The 19,391-nt window shown below is 36.2% G+C and overlaps 1 protein-coding gene across 2 annotated transcripts in view; it reads right to left on the bottom strand.

Annotated features, from left to right (window-relative positions):
- Positions 1-19,391, bottom strand: part of GRAP2 (GRB2 related adaptor protein 2) — a 65,905-nt gene that overhangs the window by 23,829 nt on the left and 22,685 nt on the right. The window contains exons 1-2 of one of the 2 annotated variants that reach the window (XM_032221534.1): positions 10,034-10,111; positions 7,956-8,051 (exon numbers count right to left, since the gene is read on the bottom strand). In XM_032221534.1, the coding sequence (XP_032077425.1) occupies positions 7,956-8,051; positions 10,034-10,108 (171 nt within the window). In that variant the 5' untranslated portion in view covers positions 10,109-10,111. Of the gene's footprint in view, positions 1-7,955; positions 8,052-10,033; positions 10,112-19,391 lie in introns of those variants that run through there. The other variant, XM_032221535.1, reaches the window with a different exon arrangement.

The raw sequence follows: 19,391 nt of genomic DNA, 5'->3' as shown, positions 1-19,391 counted from the left end.
GGAAGAAAACCTATATGCAAACACTTTCCTTTAAGGGAAAAAAAAACCCTGATTGCACAGAATTTTAGTTTCAGAGTATGCTTCAGCACCTCAAAAAGTCAAAAGAAAAAAAGAGGGTGGATGTAAACAACTATGTAAGCATAACAACAACAACAACAACAACAATTAGAAGTTGTGTTGATGGTTTGGATTCCTTCCCCTACTTTGTTGCTTTGGTTAATTGCTTTATAAAGAATAAGTCTTATCATATAAAATTTATTTGAGAGCCAGTTTGGTTTAGTGATTAATGTACCAGGCTAGAAGCCAGTCATTCTCTTCTCAGCCTAACCCATGTCACCTGGTTGTTATTGTGAAGAAAAATAGGAGGAGAAAGGTAAAAGTAAAGGTAAAGTTTTCTCCTATCCAGTCATGTCTAACTCTAGGGGGCGGTGCTCTTCTCCATTTCTTAGGGAGCCAGCATTGTCCGAAGACATTTCCATGGTCATGTGACAAGCATGACTATACAATGAGGAGCATAGAACACTTATATTACCTTCCCACTGAAGTAGTACCTATTTATCTATTCACATTTGCATGCTTTTTGAACTGCTAGGTTCAAAGTGCTAGGAGCTGGGGTAACAGGAGCTCACACATTATGCCATGCTTGGGTCTCAAACAAGCTTAGGATCTTTAACCACTGAACATCTTTAACCATTGAGCCATCATACCCCCAGGAGGAGGAAGGAGTATTAGGTATATTTGCCACATTATTTATAAAATAAGGATGTCGGAAAAAGGATGTCGGAAGTGAACCATCAGAAGAAACCAAGGAGAAGCCAGAGAGCATCTTATCTGAGGTCTGAGACCAAGGAGACGGGCCTCTGAATGGGCAGTTGCCTACAGGCAACCTAGTGCCCAGGGCCCTTTGGTTAAAGATGTTCAGTGGTTAATAAAGGTGAAATTTTCAACCAAAGTGTCTCTTTTCCTTCAATGTGTGCATGACAGGTGTCCAACATAACATTGGCTTCTGAGGTATTATATTGCTCCTCTTAAAGATCCCTCTTAGAAAGAGATAGTGGATCAATGAAATGACTCTGCTGTCCCTTAAGAGTCTATCTCTGTAAATGGCTGCAAATACTAGCTAGAAGTGAAGTCATCCCATAAATCTTGCAATTTATTATTTATATAATTTATAATTCTTCCTTGTGAGGAAATAACTGTTTCATAATCAAAAATAAAAACAAACAGGGAAACCAAATGGTTTTTGGCCAGGTGTGATTGGATACACAAGGAATTTGTCTTTGATGCATATGTTCTCAGTGTACATGAAAGGAAATAAAGAAAAAAATACATTCATCAAGAATCATAAGATACAACACTTAGTGATAGTCATAGGCTACTAATAAGCAATCAAATCATACTAGGAAACAAACAGAACAAATCATAAAAATACAAGCAACATTGTTAATGTCATAAGTGGGAGGAGATAGATAGCAGGAAATAGGAAATATAAGTAAAAATAAATAAAGTAGTTTGGGAAGATTATGTAGCGTGGATTGAGACTATGGAATTGCTAAAATGATTTTAGAAAACAGTGAAAGCGGAGTTTGAAAATATGTTTATGAAGCAAGCTAATGAATTTATAGTAGAGTTGGGTACATCAATTCAGGAGACATAGAAAATTAGTAAATAAATAAAAAAACAATAACAACATTTGTCTATTCCATGTCCTTGGAAAGGACTTGATAGATGGATAGAAATACCAAATCCATTCTAAATACCTGGCTGACTGTGCAGTGAATCATAACAATAATAAAGCTTAGCTGCTCCAAGAAGATCACACGGACTGAGTATAAGCAATGGTATGACAAAGTAGCAACAATGGTACATTTAACTATCTGCAAGAAATACCATTTGACTGCAAGCAAGAACAGATGGCTACAAAATAAACTAAGTAATAGAAAATGAAAAAAAAACCAAATTACTCTGGGACTTTAGAATTCAAACAAATAGACACTTGCCACATAACATCCCAGACTTAACAATTGTTGATAAGAAAAACAAAATGCTTGGATAGTGCATGGCAGTACCTGGAGACAGCAGAATAAAAAAGAAAGAACTGGAGTAAATCACAAAATACAAAGACCTGGAAATAGAATTAGAACAACTGTGACACAAGAAAGATAGCACCAATAGTAATGTGTGTGTTATCAACAAATATTAAGATAGTAGTAATTGAAGGTTGACAATACTACTACTACTACTAATACTACTACTAATATTACTATTACTACTACTACTACTACTACTACTACTACTAATACTAATACTAATAAGACTGTGCAAACCATTCAAACCACTACATTAGCTGAAACAAACCAGATGATGTATGCAGCAGCCTTCATAACTACCAAAGAATTGGGTTTGAAAACACAAAAGAACCAAAGAGGCAAGAAGAGGAAGCCTAAATGGAAAATTCAGTTGGAATTGAAAATCAAAAAAATTCGTGGAGACTTGAGCAACTTGAAGAACTTAAGGCAAGGTCAGCTAAATAACAAGCTGGTCAAAAGCAGCCTGGAAGCAAGATACGATTTGGAGAATAAAGAGATTGCGATAGTAATTGAAGAACTGAAGTAGAGGGTTGTTGCCGTTGCTGGAAAGATTAAAAGATATGAAAACCGAGTAACTCAATTCAAGGAAAACTCACAGTTCAGAGAAAATCAGCACCAGTTTTATAAAAGCTTAGAATATGGAGATGGAGTAACAACAAATTAAAAACCTGATAAAGAGAAAGCTCTGAAATTCTGGAAGAATTTGTGGGAAAACAACAAGAAATGCAAAATGGATCAAACAGATTGAGGATTCTATTTTTGTGTTCAAAAGTTTTATTTCTTTTAAAACAAACATTTCATCATTCCTCAATCAGTAAGACATCGAAGTACAATTTTTTGTATGTCAAAATAATTCTAGTTTACCACCAAATTCTTGTCTAGCCTAATGCATACCCCTCCTTCCCTCCCCCCAAACCCCCTCCTCCTCCCCCCCCCCCGACTTCACAGAACCCGTACACGGTATGGATTTTTAACAAACACAGTCTAAAATCTATTGAAAAAAAGAAATAAAGAAATTAATGACATTCTACATTGACCTTAGCTTCTTCTTGCTGAACTAACTTTAAACAATTTAAATCATTTCTAATCTTAAGCATAGGCTAACTGGAATTTCTTGGTCCCGTATTTATTTTGTATATAGTCAATCCATTTTTTCCAGTCTCGTTTATATCTCTCATTTGAGTGATCTTTAATATATGCCGATATTTTAGCCATCTCGGCTAAGTTTGTAACTTTCAATGTCCATTCTTGAGTTGTAGGCAAGTCTTCCTTCTTCCAGTATTGCGCCACCAACAGTCTTGCTGCCGTTATTAGGTGCAGAATCAAGTTACTCTCTACCACTGTAAAATCAGTACATATACCTAGTAAGAATAACTGAGGAATAAACTTTATCCTTCTTTTAAAGATATTTTGCATAATCCACCATATTTTTATCCAGAATGCCTTAACCTTTTGGCAGGTCCACCATATATGATAATATGTAGCATTGAGAGAACCACACCTCCAACATTTAGGCTGTACATTCGGATACATAGAAGCCAGCTTTTTAGGATCTAAATGCCATCTATAGAATATCTTATAAAAATTTTCTCTCAGATTTTGAGCTTGTGTGAATTTCACATTTGTTACCCATATTCTTTCCCATGTATCCAACATTATTGGTTCTTCAATATTTTGAGCCCACTTTATCATACAATCTTTAACTAATTCTGTTTCCGAATCCATCTGTATTAATACATTATATATCCTCTTTATATGCATTAAGCCTTGATCTCTTATTTGTTTAAACAAATTATCTTCAGCTTGGATAAAACCAATTTTTTGATCTATCAGATTGAGGATTCTATTAAAGAGCATAAAATGGAAGATGTGAAAATAACAAAAGAATTGGTGCAAAGACAGTCAAGAAAAGTGAATAACTGGAGTGCACTTGGACCAGATGAGTTACATGGCTTATGGTTAAAAGCACTTACGAGTGTCCACAAAAGATTGGCAGCCCAAATGAACCAGATCTTAAAAACACCTGAAAATGATGAATGGATGACAACTGGAAGGACATTTTTGATACAAAAAGATAAAAAAAGAAAGGATTCTGGAAACTATACGCCAATCACCTGTTTGCCAACAACATACAAGCTTCTTACTGGTATCATTGCAAACCAAATTTATGGATACTTGGAAAGAAATAACTTGCATCCTATAGAACAGAAAAGATGCTGCAAAAATTCAAGAGGATCAAAGGATCAACTACTGATTGATGAACTATTCCTAAAGAATTCAAAGAAAAGACGAACTTGGATAGACTATAAGAAAGCATTTGATTCAGTTCCCCATAGCTGGATCAAGAAATGCCTGAAAATCTTTGGCATCAGCAGCAACATACAAAAATTCATGGAAACTTCAATGAGCCTCTAGAAAACGAAGCTTATAGCTAATGAAGAAGTACTAGGTGAAGTTGAAATTAAAAGAGGCATTTTCCAGGGCGATTCCCTTTTACCCCTACTTTTTATATTCTCAATGCTACCATTGACAATCATTTTGAAGAAGATGAACTATGGATACGAACTTGCAAAGAAAGAACTGAAAATTTTGTACTTGGTGTACATGGATGATTTGAAGCTGTTTGGTAAAACAAAAGCTGAACTGAATTTATTAATTGAAAGCACAAAAGAATTTAGCCAAGACATTGGTATGCAGTTTGGAATTGACAAATGTGCAACAATGGCAACCAAAGCAGGCAAGGTCATAGAAGAAAATGGAACAGAACTTGAGAATGAAGAAATGATAAAGGCAGTAAAACCGGAAGAAGGCTACAAGTACTTGGGGATTTTAGAGGCCTCTGACTTAATGCATAATAAAGTCAAGGAATTACCTTCAGCCAAGTATATTCGATGAATTCGCAAAATATTAAAGTCCAAACTGAGTGAGGAAACATCATAAAAGCCATAAATACCTGGGCTATACCTGTGATCCGATACTCTGCAGGAATAATTGACCGGACCCAGATGGAGTTGGACAATTTGGACCGAAAAACAAGGAAGCTTATGACAATGAATCATGCTTTGCACCCTAAAAGTGATGTTGACTGATTATATCTACCAAGAACAGAGGGTGGTTGAGGACTCCTATAAGTAAAACAGACTGTGGAAGAAGAAAAACACAGCTTGAATGATTACATCCAGAAAAGTGAAGAACCAATGATTAAGGAAGTAAAAAAAACGAGGCCTTTTAAAGACAACTAAGTCAAAAGCTGAATATAAAAAAGAAGTAATTGAGAAGAGAGCTGAAAATTGGAAAAACAAAGGTATGCATAGCCGATACTTGAAAAGTATTGAAGGCAAAGCTGACCAAAAGCTAACTTGGAACTGGTTAAGATCAGGAGCACTGAAAAAAGAAACAGAAGGCTTTATTTTGGCAGCTCAAGAACAAGCCTTAGCCACAAACTACATGAAGGCAAAAATTCAACATTTTACCACCAACAGCAAATGTCACCTCTGTAATGAGAAAGTCAAGATCTTGTGGGACTTCAGAATTCAGACTGACAGGCACTTAGCCCACAACACACCTGACATAACAATAGTTGAAAAGAAAAAAAGTATGGTTCATTGACATTGCAATACCTGGAGATGCACGAATTGAAGATAAACAGCAAGAAAAAATCACAAATTACCGGGACTTGCAAATTGAAGTTGAGCGACTGTGGAAAAAGAAATCGTGTATTGTCCTCATTGTAATTGGAGCCCTTGGAGCAATACCTAAAGGGATACCTTGCTATTTGGAAATTTTAAATTTATCAGACTTGAACATTCTGATTCTACAAAAAAACCACCCTACTTGGAACAGCTTATATCCTCCGACGTTACCTTAACAGTTCCTAGGCCCTTGGTTAGGACTCGAGCTCTTGAGCTACCAACCAGCCCCAAAGGCTGTGAATCTCACCAAAGATTAACCAAACAACAACAACAACAACAACAACCTTCTAGTTTAAGTAGAGGACAGAGGAAAAACTATATAGAAAAATGCACACACAACTTACATATGACATGTATCCGTGTGTAATTGAGAATAAATGTTAATATTGCGTGAGCGATGACTCTAAATTCATGAGGTGAGTCCATACACTGTTTCATTACTCGTGGATTTTGACAGTATGTATGCTTAAGAAAGCCAATATCTGTGCTGAATTGTAGAAACTGTGTTTAGCATTATCTCTTCACACTTACTGAATGTTATGTCTTTTCCTAATTACAGTAGATACCATTTTAAATGTCATACACAGGTTAAATGTGGAAAGTCTATTAAATTAGCAAAATAATGACTTCTACTTCAGAGAAATCTGAAAAGAATGCTACTTTTACTCATCTCTGCAACCACAAATTAATATTTCTATAAAGGTTCATAATATTATGTGAAGTTAGATTCCCAAAAAGTAGTGTTGTCCCAGCAAAATTGCATAATTGCAAAACAACCTGCTGATCTCAATTTTTTTACAGCCTATTGATTACAATTTTTTTTCTTCTTCCAGTAGACAAATTGTGAAATCTGAATAATACAAAAACTCATATGAGTACTTCTATAATTGGAATTACATTTCCAGAGAAATAAATAAATAAACAAATTCTCTGAGATAAAGTCTTCAGATAATATCTTTTTGAGAAGAGGTTCATGTAGAGATATAGATTTCTTCCTTTCAGCGGGCCTCATCCTTCCTGATTTGTTGATATCTATATTTTGCCTTTTGAAAGCAATTCTGCATTTTGTAAAGTAGTATTTTTTAATTTAATATTTTTCAGGCAATGTTAGTTTTGTTTAAAAAACGTCCAAACTCCTGAAAATTTGCTGTGAATAAATTTTGGGGTTTTAGTCTTCAGTGTCTCAAAGAACCCTATCAACGTCTTGTGGAACCCAGTGTGAAAAAAACTGTGTGTAAAAAAGGTGTTTCACATTTATGATCATACTAATTTCTTATGAACTCTTACAAAATATTTCACATTTAGGGAACCTCATTTTTCTTATATCAATGTTTTCCCCTGGAAATAAAAGATTGCTTTGCATTTCTTTCAGAATTTGCAATGGAGTAATATCTGGTGCTAAATCCAGTTATTTTACTCTTTACTTCATCTTTGAAATACAAACTAAAAACTTGTAGTAAAGAAGAAAAAAGTTTATTGGAAAACTTATCCTTCAATCTTTTGGCTAGAAATAATGTTTTTAGAATCAATTCTAGTTTATGGTTGTGTCACTGATTATTAACAGTATAAATGTATTATCTCTTCAGAGGAGACACTTCCATATGTAGTCTTTTCAATGTTCCAAAAATCAGCTTTGCATCTATGTGACCTGGCTATCTTTGTTTGGCAGCTGAGCCAATTTATTTCTGGCTTGCTTGCAATGTATTCAGAAACTCTTTTCCCACTGGAAACGATGAAGCTGTTTAATATTTTGGGCATACGGCTTCTCTGCTGGCGGAAACCTGCTGCTTGACTTTTCATTTCAAACCAACTTCTTCCTCTTCCCTACAGAATTCAGCATCAAGCTGTTGTTGTTGCTGATTTTTTTTTTAAAGGTAGCCAAGGGATATTCACTTAATGGAGTTGCAGCTTCCCTTGTTGCCTGTTGCCTCACTGTTTTGGAGAAATTACCAGACAATTAATACTTCATTATTAACACGGGTGAGCAACAGCTGAATGCCACTCTTTGTGCTATCTTAGTAGTCATCTGGAGTGAACAATGATAGTGTTTCAGCACTTTGAGTTCACTGGCAGGGAAGAAAATTATTAGTTTCAAACTGCTTTTGAGGATTTGGGGAATAAAAAAAGGTGATGCTCTGGAAATATCTTTGAAGACATGTTGATTGATACATACCTTCAGAACATCTCGTGCTTGGAAACTTAGCTCATCCTCTCCTGATGCCTTAAAGTCAAATTTTGCAATGGCTTCCATGGTATCTCCTGTTATCTCCTGTTATAGTAAAGTAGAAGATAAATAACATTATTTATAATTTCTCTATAGTCTGATCAATGATAACTTTTGTTATCATCTGTTGTTCAGGAATCTTTGGCTGAACTTGTAAGGCAATTATACTGCCATTTATGGCAAAGTTCCCCAACCGCTTAGGCTTTGTGGACCACTAGGAGTGAGGAGAGAGGATGGTTCCTTGCAAGTGCGCATGCAGCTTCATTTGCATGCGTGGGGGGGCATGTGCATCTGCTGCTCATGCAAGTGGTGTATGCGAACATGTGCTTGCCTGCTGCTCAGGCAAGAGGGGTGCACATGCATGCTCAACCACCACTTCTGTGGGACCCCTGATTCCAAACACCTCAGGGCCTAATAGTGGGCCCCAGGTTGGAGGTTGGGGGTCCCTGATTTATTGTATCAGCCTTAGAAACATTCCAGTCATCTGGTTTCATTGAAGTGGTGGTTTTGCTGCAACCAGTATCAGTTAACACAGCACATTCTTAAGTGTAATTAACAGCAGACTCAATAGTATAATAATCATAGAAACAAAAGCTAAGTGCATTAACACTAGGAGTACTTTCCCAGATTCCCTGAAAAGTATTATTGCCAATCTAATCAGTGTCTTGGCTGCAGATCAACCCAAGGTAAAGGCTAAGCAGTTCCGCTCTGTCATTCGTCCTAATATTATTCTCTTCCATGCGCAATGCACAATGTCCAACTATCATCCATCAGAGTCCTGAATGATGGTGAATCATATTCATGAAACTGTCATGGACACTGCCCTGCAGTATAGGTAGACCTTGACTTACAACAGTTCATTTAGTGACCTTTCAAAGCAGGGGTGGGTTCCTGCCAGTTCTAACCTCTTCTATAGAGGTTAGATCCGTTTAGATCCGGTTCCAGCTCCCTCCCCCTGCCCATCTGCACATCATCAAGATGAAGAGCGAGAGGAGGAATTCTGGGAGTTGAAGTCCACAAGTCTTAAAGCTGTCAAGTTTGAACACCCCTGCGGTTTTTTCCCCTAAAGAGTTAGGGGTGCAAGGGTTTTGTAACTTGACAGCTTTAAGACTTGCATGCTTCAAATGCCAGAGTTTCTGAGCCAACATTTTGGTTGCTAAGCAAGAGCATTGTTAAGTGAGTTTCAACACATTTTACAAGTTGGCCATGCCCACCCAGTGACATGGTTGGCAAGCCACTCCCACCCAGTCACATGGCCAGCAAGCTACTCCCACTCAGTCATATGGCTGGCAAGCCACTCCCACAAAACAGCCCACACCCACAAAACAGCCCACACCCACAGAAGAGGTTCTAAAAAATTTGAAACCCACCACTGGTTCAAAGTTACAACACTGAAAAAAACGACATGACCATTTTTCACACTTATGACCCTAGTAGTATCCCCATGGTCACACGATCAAAATTCAGACACTTGGCAACTGACTGATGTTTATGATGGTCCTGGAATTATGTGATCACCTTTTGTGACCTTCTGACAAGCAAAGTTAATGGGGAAGCCAGATTCACTTAACAAAAATATTACTAACTTAACGACTGCAGTGATCCACTTAACAAATGTGACAAGAAAAGTCGTAAAATGGGGCAAAATTCATTTAACAATCATCTCTCTTAACAACAGAAATTTGGGACTCAACAGTGGTCATAATTTGAGGACTATCTGTAATGCTGAACCTTTACATTCATTTAAATATAGCATTCAGCAATTTCCCCAGCAAAGAATACTGTTAGAAGTTTAGAAAAAGGCAGCTGGCCAAAATTATGAAAAGAAGAAATAAAATTTCTACCAAAACTGTTTTTAAGAAAGATAATTAAGTATAAAAGCTATCAATCTGCATATAAAACTGGAATTTATATTGATATCAGCTACATCAATTTTGTTTATGATGGACCCTATATGCTTTACTACCAATTGTCCTTTTAACTTGTAATAACAGATCAAACGTACAGACAATCAACATATATCATACCGTAGTACTGGCTGAGTGAATCTTGTTCTGTTGCTGAAATAGATATAAGGCAGTCTCACCATTTCCTGCTAACATGACTGTGATAAGATCTGAAAGGATGATCAGAGCCAACTTCAACTACATTTATCTGCTGCACCTCCCTACTGGGGCTCCCAAATATAACACAGGAAGTGGCTCAGTTTAAAGAATTAAAAGCAAAGCTATAGTCTGAGCAGATAAGAAATACACAACCTGTTCACAAAAATCTACAGAAGAAGCCTTTATTTGTTAAAGCATTTCATTCTTTGTCAAAATATCTTTATCCTTTTTACTAATTGATTGCTTTATATAATATCATTAGGCAACTTTTACAGCTTGATCTTACTCATTTTTTAAAAAAATATTAATAATAATCATGCTATCCAAATAATTAATTCTATTGTTTCTTGCAGAAATCATGCAGGAATAGTTTACAGAACAGGTTTTCAGTAGGCTCCCACTGGGAGGAATGTAGCAACTTAGATGCTTAACACATTGATTTTGCTAAAACGGTCGATTACATCAACTCATTCAATTTATATCCGATGATGTATCTGATTAATGTATGAGTGTCAGCCCCATGAGGCAGAACAAGATCATGAAAATGATTTCACAGGATGATTAGGGATATATTTTTTAATGTGATAAGCCACAATAACAGAAGTTTGTAAGTCTGATTGTGCTTTACAGTGCAGTGTCCCAGGGTCATGTGATAATCTTTTATGACCTTCTGTTAAGCAAAGTCAATGAGGAAGTCAGATTTTCTTAACAACTGTGGCAAGAAAGTTTGTAAAATGTGGCAAAGACACTTACCGGTAATTGTCTTGCTTAGCAATGGAAAATTTGAGTTCAACTGTGGTCATAAATCAAAGATTACCTGTAGTGAGCCTTAGCTTAAGTCCACTTTCTAACTTCTATCCAAAAAGTCTGAATATAATTCTGGTGACTTCTGAAGCAAATTATGCAATTTTATTTATGTATTTATTTATTAGATTTTTAAAAATTCTGCCTTTATTACGTTATAAGTAACTCATGTTGGCAAACATACATAAATATCCTTCCTCCATTTTCCACATACATTCCTGTGAGGAAGGTTGGTTTGCAAATGAGTCTATGGCCCAAAATTATTGAACTGGTTTTCACGCCCAAGGTAGAACTAGGATTCACAGTCTCCTGGTTTCTAGGACAGCACCTTAAATTTCTCCACTAAACTGGATCTTACTCTTCTTTATCCTTACACTTGTCTTACTTTTCTTTTTTGAAATATTTGTAAGCATTCTATAGAAAAGCATTGTAGTCTATAAAAATATTTTTTGAAGTAGAGATGAGGAGAAATAGTCAACTTGATTAGTGTTTTATTTTGTATTTTCAAATTGATTATTAGCCACATTTTCATTGATTAAAATAATGCAATTTCTACATTATTTTAATCATAACCTGCATATATGCTTAGAATAGAATAGAGTTTATATCATAGAATTGCAGATAGCAATAGCAATAGCAGTAGACTTATATACCGCTTCATAGGCCTTTCAGGCCTCTCTAAGCGGTTTACAGAGAGTCAGCATATTGCCCCCAACAATCTGGGTCCTCATTTTACCCACCTCGGAAGGATGGAAGGCTGAGTCAACCCTGAGCCGGTGAGATTTGAACCGCTGACCTGCTGATCTAGCAGTAGCCTGCAGTGCTGCATTTAACCACTGAGCCACCTTGGCTCAGTGGTTAAATGTGGATTAAAAGTCCACGTATCAAAGAGCAGGTTAGTTGCAATCCTGGTGACAAAATATTCTGGGCAGCTGGTCTTCCACAATAGCAATCAGTATCTTTTAACCAACCATTTCTTTTTCAGAAGTTAAACTTCAGATCCAGATAATTACTTTTCATTTGTAACTAAAATCCACAAGCATTGGTTTAATGAAGCTGTTCAGTACAAAGACAATAATTGTTGTCAGTAATATATCGGATGAAGGAAAACAAATTGATGCTTAATATAGATAACACAGAAGCACTTCTAGTAGGAATAGGAACTTAACCTATGCAGAATTAATCTTTGCATCATTCTGAATGCCTATACATTCTATTAACTCCAAGTTTACTGGCCAAGAAATGAAGGTAATCCTGCTATACAAATTTCTCAAGATCTGAGCTGTGTATTGTGGTAGAGCTATTGCCAGCCTACTTATCAAATCTAAAAAGAAAAGGAAACCTGACACTAATAATAAATGTTTCCCTTTTCTTTATTTTGTATTTTACATTTTGTATTTTTAAAAAATTGTGGATTAAAGAAAAGGAAACCTGTGTTCTGAACTGCGCAAAGAGGCTCCCTCAAAATCCAGTTGCGCTCCATTCTGCTACAGTTTAAAAGAGCTGTGAAGACCTGACTCTTCACCTGGGGCTTTAGCGAAAAGGAACGAGGCCCCGCACTTCACAGCACTTGCCATCTTTTCTTTATTTTATTGTAATTTCTTTTATTGTTGTGAGCAACCCAGACTTATTAAATTTAATTGCCTAGTGTAGTTTAGCTATATCCTCCATGGGATATTATAATATGCTTGACATTGAACTGTTTTGGAGGCTTTACTAATTCTCCTCTATCAGATTATATAGTGAGTCAGATGAGGAAGAAGAGGCAGTATCAATGTTTTAAGGGCAGCTCAGAATAGAGTGATACATACAAAACTGGGATTGGAAGATGGGTGGAGGGTGGAGATGGAAGTCTGGAGTGGCAAAAGCTACAAGGTAATTTTGTGTTCATATAAATGTTAAAAAAAAAGTGATAATATGTATGTGTACTTAACTCCTTCATGAGTGGGGATAGGCTCTGTCAGATCATCAAAATTAATGCCTTTAACCTGTGTAGGTTATCTACACAGTTTACTTTGTAAACCAGGGGTGTCAAACTCAATTTTATTGAGGGCCGCATCACGGTTGTGTTGGACCTTGGGGGGCTGGGGTGGGCATGGCCAGTGTGGGCATTGCCAGCTTGACATTATTTTTGTTGAGGGCGCCTGTGGTGGTCCAGTGAAAATGGGCTCCCGAGCTCCATTTTTGACTGCAATGGCCTTCTGCAATCCTCTGCTAGTGAAAATGGAGCTCAGGAAGGCTGCACACGGCAGTGTGGGGGGTCCTTCACTGTCAGTTCTATGGCCCAGATCTAAGCACCCTGCAGGCCGGATACGGCCCATGGGCCTTGAGTTTGACACCCCTGGTGTAAACTATAGGTAAACTGATATTGCAGTGTAACTGAATAATCAAATTAAGAAGATGAAGATTAATTGATTAGTTAGCTAGTTTCCTCCAAGGAATAGAATCAAAAGCTGCCTTTAAGTTAATAAAGCTAGTAAAATGAGCTACATTTGGAAATTTATAGTATTTTTTTGCCAAATGATGCAATATTAGGCACTGATTTACAATATTATTGAATGTCCATCTCCAAATCCTTCCTGTTCTGGCACCATAATGTTATCAGAAAACAGCCAATCCTATAATTTGTGGCATGGAAATCTATCATAAAGTTTACTAATTACAGAGAGAACACTAATTGGATGACAGTTGGCTGGAACAAAAGATCTGTCTCTTTTCTTATATATTGGGAGAATAATGAAAGTAAGCCAGGTTTGGGGAACTACCAAAAAGAAATTTATAGCAATAGAAAATGGGGTTAACACTGAAATTTATCATGAAAGATTTCATTTTAAGAAATTTGGAGAAATTAATTCTGAACCAGGAGCTTTAATACTTTTTATATTTCCATATGGGTTACTGATGATCAAACTGTAGAATAGAGTTCTCTACATCCAAAATACAATCCTGTGTAGGTAAAAAAATACTTTAAAATGTCTGTACCCAAATCTATAGGTGGATTGATTTAATATCATTTTCTGGCTTTGTGTTAATTTTAGATTTTGATTTTAGAAGCCCAAATTTGTTTGTGACATTCTGCTAATTCTCTGTTCAGTATTCCTGGGCATTTTATTCTTTTTTTCTCTACTTTAATAGTTTCTTATGTTTCCTTTTATTCTTATAAAAGATGTCATAGGAATTATTAAGCTAAACATGTCCTCTTATATGCCTGCATTCCTCGCTTTTAACCAAAGCATATTCTGTATCAAATCATGGTTTAGATTTTCCAAGTGGTTGATGCATAGACTATGATGCTGTAGGTTGGATATAATTTTGGGTGACCCTAGTAGGACTGTAAAAGGCAAATGCTGTTCCTTTATAGCTACCTGAAGTCATAGAGACTCTCCTAAGAGGACAGTTTGCAGGACATTAAAGAACTAGAATGCAGCATATTGCTTATCCATTTTGACCTGATATAACAGCAGATAAGGGCTTAGGAGCAGAGGTGTTATTCAGTAGGTTCTGACCAGTTCTGGAGAACCGGTAGCAGAACTTTTTAGTATTTCGAGAACCGGTAAATACCACCTCTAACTGGCCCCACCCCTATCTATTCTCTGCCTCCTGAGTCCCAGCTAATCGGGAGGGAATGGGGATTTTGCACTAACCTGCCCCTGGAGTGACGTTGGGATGGAGATTTTACAGTATCCTTCCCCTGCCACACCCACCAAGCCATGCCATGGCCACAGAACCAGTAGTAATTTTTTTGAAATCCCACCACTGCTTAGGAGGATCCTGTTGTTTATTCTGCTTGATATTAGCCAGGGTAATGAGGCTCAATAGTAGCAGGTGGTCATCCCAAATATCACTCTAAAATCCTTGTACAACAATAGGTTGCTTTTCGATATTAACATATAATTCAGGCTAGATACTCATCGAGAGCCCCAGAAGCTGAACTGTTCTGAGTTATCAGGCATATAGCCTTTAAAAGCCTTTATACATCAGATTTTACTGTCAGTAAATACAGTGTACTGTAAATACGCCCTCCTTATGATAATGCCAGTATCTTTTGTCTTCTATGAAGGGTCTCCGTAAAGAGAGAAATATGAGGCATTAAACGTTATAAAGCTTTATCATTTCTTCCAATTCTGATATTAAAATCACCAACCAACTGCGAAGTAAAATCAGGATGTTGCACAATTAGCTCACTAAGCCAGGTTTCAACACAGCCCCAAGAATCATTAATTGGGTTATTAGTTTTGTGGTAAAATATAAACATTTACCAGAACAAATTTAATGGAATTAATTAGGCTAGAGATTGCTATTATTACCATAGTTGGTCACATCTGAAGACAGATATTATCTGGATGTGCAAGGAATCGGGTGGTAGGATACAGAAACACCCTAAAGATTAGCTTCCTTTCAGATATGGGTGGGTTCGTAATGAATGAGACGAGACACCTCTAAGTTGTAAGGATTCAATATCCCGTGTCTCTTGTAGAAATATTATTAAAAATTGATTTATAAATTCTACAATATGGTATGTAGAAAAATTAGACATTTCAAATAGTCTGCACCTGTGCTATTCATAACTGCATTTTTTTTTGTTTCTTACATGATTTTATCTTTATAAGACTCTGGGTGGCTTATTGCTTAATTAATTAATTTTTAATAAAAAACTTAGCCCAGCACAATTCATTAAACAGTTCAATCAAATATGTCAATTATTAATCTAACCACTTGGTTTTAGAAAAACACAATGTAAAAACTTTTAAAAATAATAGCAGCTTAATGACATGGTAGCACCTAAGGCTCAAACACAAAACAGAAAAAGCACCATCTTTGCTATTTTTAAGAAGCTAACAAACACCTCAGGTTTTGTAGAATTTACAAATCAATTTTTAATAATATTTTTACAAGAGACATGGGATATTGAATCCTTACAATTTAGAGGTGTGAGCTACTCCAGCTCTACAAAACAGTGTTAGGAGTTACTGGTACTTTCTATGAGTTCAGATGAATTCCTCTGTATCTTGGCAAATATGACATCTCTGGGCTTTGAGATCTTCAGTAGACACACTCTTCTCTTTAGGGAGGCATTTTTCAGTGAAGGTAAGTTTCTACAGAGGTGGTTATGTTGGCTATCTTGTGCAGGGCTGCTTATAAGTTATGTCATATTTGTCATGATACGGATGAATTCATCTGAACTCACAGTAATTAACTCAGAACACTGTTTTGTAGAGCTGGAGTACCTCACAGTTTTTCTCTGTTATTGTTCCACTTTTGCAATAGGAGTATCCTTGGCTAGATAACTTTGAAATGTTTAGAAATGTGTTTTTTTAAAAAAAGTGATAAATATCATAAAGGCCTTTGCTCCAACATTTTTTTTTCAGCAGATAAAATGATCCCTCCCAAAATAAACCAAGTGAAAGAAAACCAAAATTTAAAAGGGACCATTTCTCCTTCAAGGAAACCAGGTCATCAAAGAACAATGTATCTGGACACCATCAAAACTGACACCAACCAGAGCATAGAAAGACTCAAACTGGAAGATGTGGAGACAGCTGGCCAATAGAATTGCCAAGAGCTGGACTTGACTGAATGCATAACATAATCATCATCATTGGACATGATGATTGAACAAGCTCCAATATCTAACATTTTCCCTATTTTCCTATTCCAAATACCAAAAATTCCCAAAAAATCCACACTCCAAATAGTAACTTACCCCATTTAAATACATATTCTGTATTTCCACTCTGAACTATAAACACATCCATATTTTACAAGTAATCTCACTCTCTTAATATAAACAAAAGACCAAAATTTAATGTAATGAAGAGAAACAGTTTCTCCTTTAACAGACAAGTTCCCCAAACTCCCTTGTTTTGAATTGAAAAAACAATCAGTTCAATGCAAAGTATTTATGCTATAGTTTAAGTACTATAAAGGCAGGATTATATATAGCAACTATAGGCGAAAAGACTTTACACCATATTAAATGCAAACAAATCTAGTATACTACATTTTTCCAATTAGGATATTAATAAATCCAAAAAGAACAACCCAGAACAATAACATATCCCATTTATCCCTGATCAAATAAATTGATTTTGTAGTCATTTTTTCTATACAGAATTCCCCCCCACCCCCAAACATAATGATCTTTCTTTTTCTTATTCAGATAGTTATTGATTCTTGTTACAGTTTCTTTAGCACTTTAAACAGTCCCTTTTGTGAATCTAACAAAAATAATATTTCAATTGTTCTCTGGGATTTTAATTTTTATTTCCTCCTTAAATTTTAAAACCTCATTCAGTTTTTTCTTTATATCTGGTGGCAAATTCATATAGAGTTTTGTTCATATTTTGCTGTACAAGTTGTTTTGTAACGTCTTTGGGATCAGACTGTTGTCAAAAACACACAACCTAGCTGACATTATTGAATCAAATTTTTGACACAGATCTTGGTTCAGTTTGTCAAACATATGTTTGAATGCCATTTTAACTTATTAGTCTTATTGTGTCTACAATTTTTAAAAAAATCTTCCCCATAAATGTACATTTACTCTTTAAAAAGTTTCAAAGTGTTAATATTCAGAGTCCAAAATGCCAAAGTTTTTTGATCCTTTAAAATTTTCTGTCGACATAATGTTGTCATGCTTTTTGCTTTTATTTTAAATTCTTAAGAGTTATAAAAATAGTCTTCATATTCTTATATGGAGTATTGAAGACACTTACCCGTTACTTCCAACCCTGTCATTTTACAGGTGTCTAACCACTTTGAAGCAGTCATCAGCAATTTCCTGAAGTAGTTAGCTGTGAACTTAGCGCCCTTTAAAAGTGCTCCATCTGCAGTTGGAGCAAACATGACAAATTCTCCCATCTCTTGATTCTCCTTGCCTCACCAGAGATCGCTTTGTATGTTCTCTTCATGAGGAAAAGGAACCACAAGGAACAACAGCTTGGACCATCTCATCTCTCTCTCTTTTCTCCAGAGAGAAACATAGAAAACTATCTACTCATCATCTACCTTGTTAATACTGCAAATGTTGATTCCACTTTTCCATGGAGCTGTCTTCAGCCTGCCATCTTCCATATGCTATGACAGTGATGGCTAACCCTTTTCAGACCGAGTGCCCGAAGCGTGTGTGCCCAACCCCCAAAATGCAATGTATGCACCCCAATGCATGCATACGTGCCCCTACATGCACCCTTCCCCCCTGCACATGCATGCATGCCCCTCTGCATGCATGGCAGAGGCCCAAAGAGGCCATGCTGCATGTATGGCAGAGACCCAAAGACCAGCTGGCAGATGGGAGGCAAATGTGTATGCACGGCAGAGCTGAACTGGGGCATGGCTCGCATGCTGTCACAGAGGACACTGTGTGCCACCTCTGGAATACGTGCCATAGGTTCACCATTACAGTGCTTTGATATCTGAGTGGTTATATGAGAACTTAATTGGAAGGGAGTATGCATTCCAAAAAGAGAATAGAGAATCTCCATACAGTGGATACAGCAACTGTAGATTGTCCATCTATAACCCGGATCTTAAACATTTTTATGTTATCATTTTTATTTAAAGAAGTTTTCAAGCTCAATACTTGGCATTGCCAGACTACCTAGAATACGCAGTCTGAAATAGAGGAAAGCACCATCTCTCAATGTCAACAATTCTCAGGTAGATGGTTGACTGAAAATAAGGCAGCGTCTTATGTGCAAATATCTCTGTAGCAGTGACATTTTTAAAATGATAAATGCCCCAAGTTGAAAAACATGAAACATGAAATTAGATTTGTTAAAAGGAATAGCTTTGGGTAAACACTAAATGGTGAATTTTGCTTAGAAAAGGTTGATTTCAATATTTACAACCCCAGTTGGAGTCTGTGAAACAAATCATCCTCAACAATCTGATGGATTAATTTTTTTTGGTCTTCTGCCAAGGATTGGTTGTATAAGTAATAGAAGCATCCTGTGTCAAATTTTAAAATCTCATTCATTTCTCTCTTTATATCTTTGATTTGATTTGATTGATTGATTGACATTGTTTGACTGACACATCGTTGTTAAATTTTCCCTTTATGAACATGGTTGAATATTTTTGGTTAGGAATTTTACTTATGAGACACACCCTATATTTTCATCATATAAAGTATAAGCAATTTGTAAGATTTTCTTATATTTCCCAGTCATCTCTGGGCTCACCATGAAAGCTTTTCTGATAATGGTTCATTCTTCTTTAAATGTGTGGCAATGTTCCCTGATGTTTTTAGAGACTGATTGCTCCCTTACATTTATCTTACATTTTTCAGAAGCTTTTTATCTTTCTGGATATTAAGGCCTCTTTCAAACTGTGAATGAAATTATGCTTTTTGTTGGCAGATATAATTCTATCAGCTTTGAACGGCTCCAAAAATATAACTGATTGATAGTATGCTATGTTTAGCTTTGTACAGAAACTACTATTATTTTTCACAACTAGCATAATTTACAAGAGT

Source organism: Thamnophis elegans, chromosome 7, assembly GCF_009769535.1.
Source record: "Thamnophis elegans isolate rThaEle1 chromosome 7, rThaEle1.pri, whole genome shotgun sequence".
In the NCBI taxonomy this organism is placed as follows: Eukaryota; Metazoa; Chordata; class Lepidosauria; order Squamata; family Colubridae; genus Thamnophis; species Thamnophis elegans.
The sequence above is the reverse complement of the archived record's forward strand: the minus strand, read 5'-3'. Positions and strand labels throughout refer to the sequence as shown.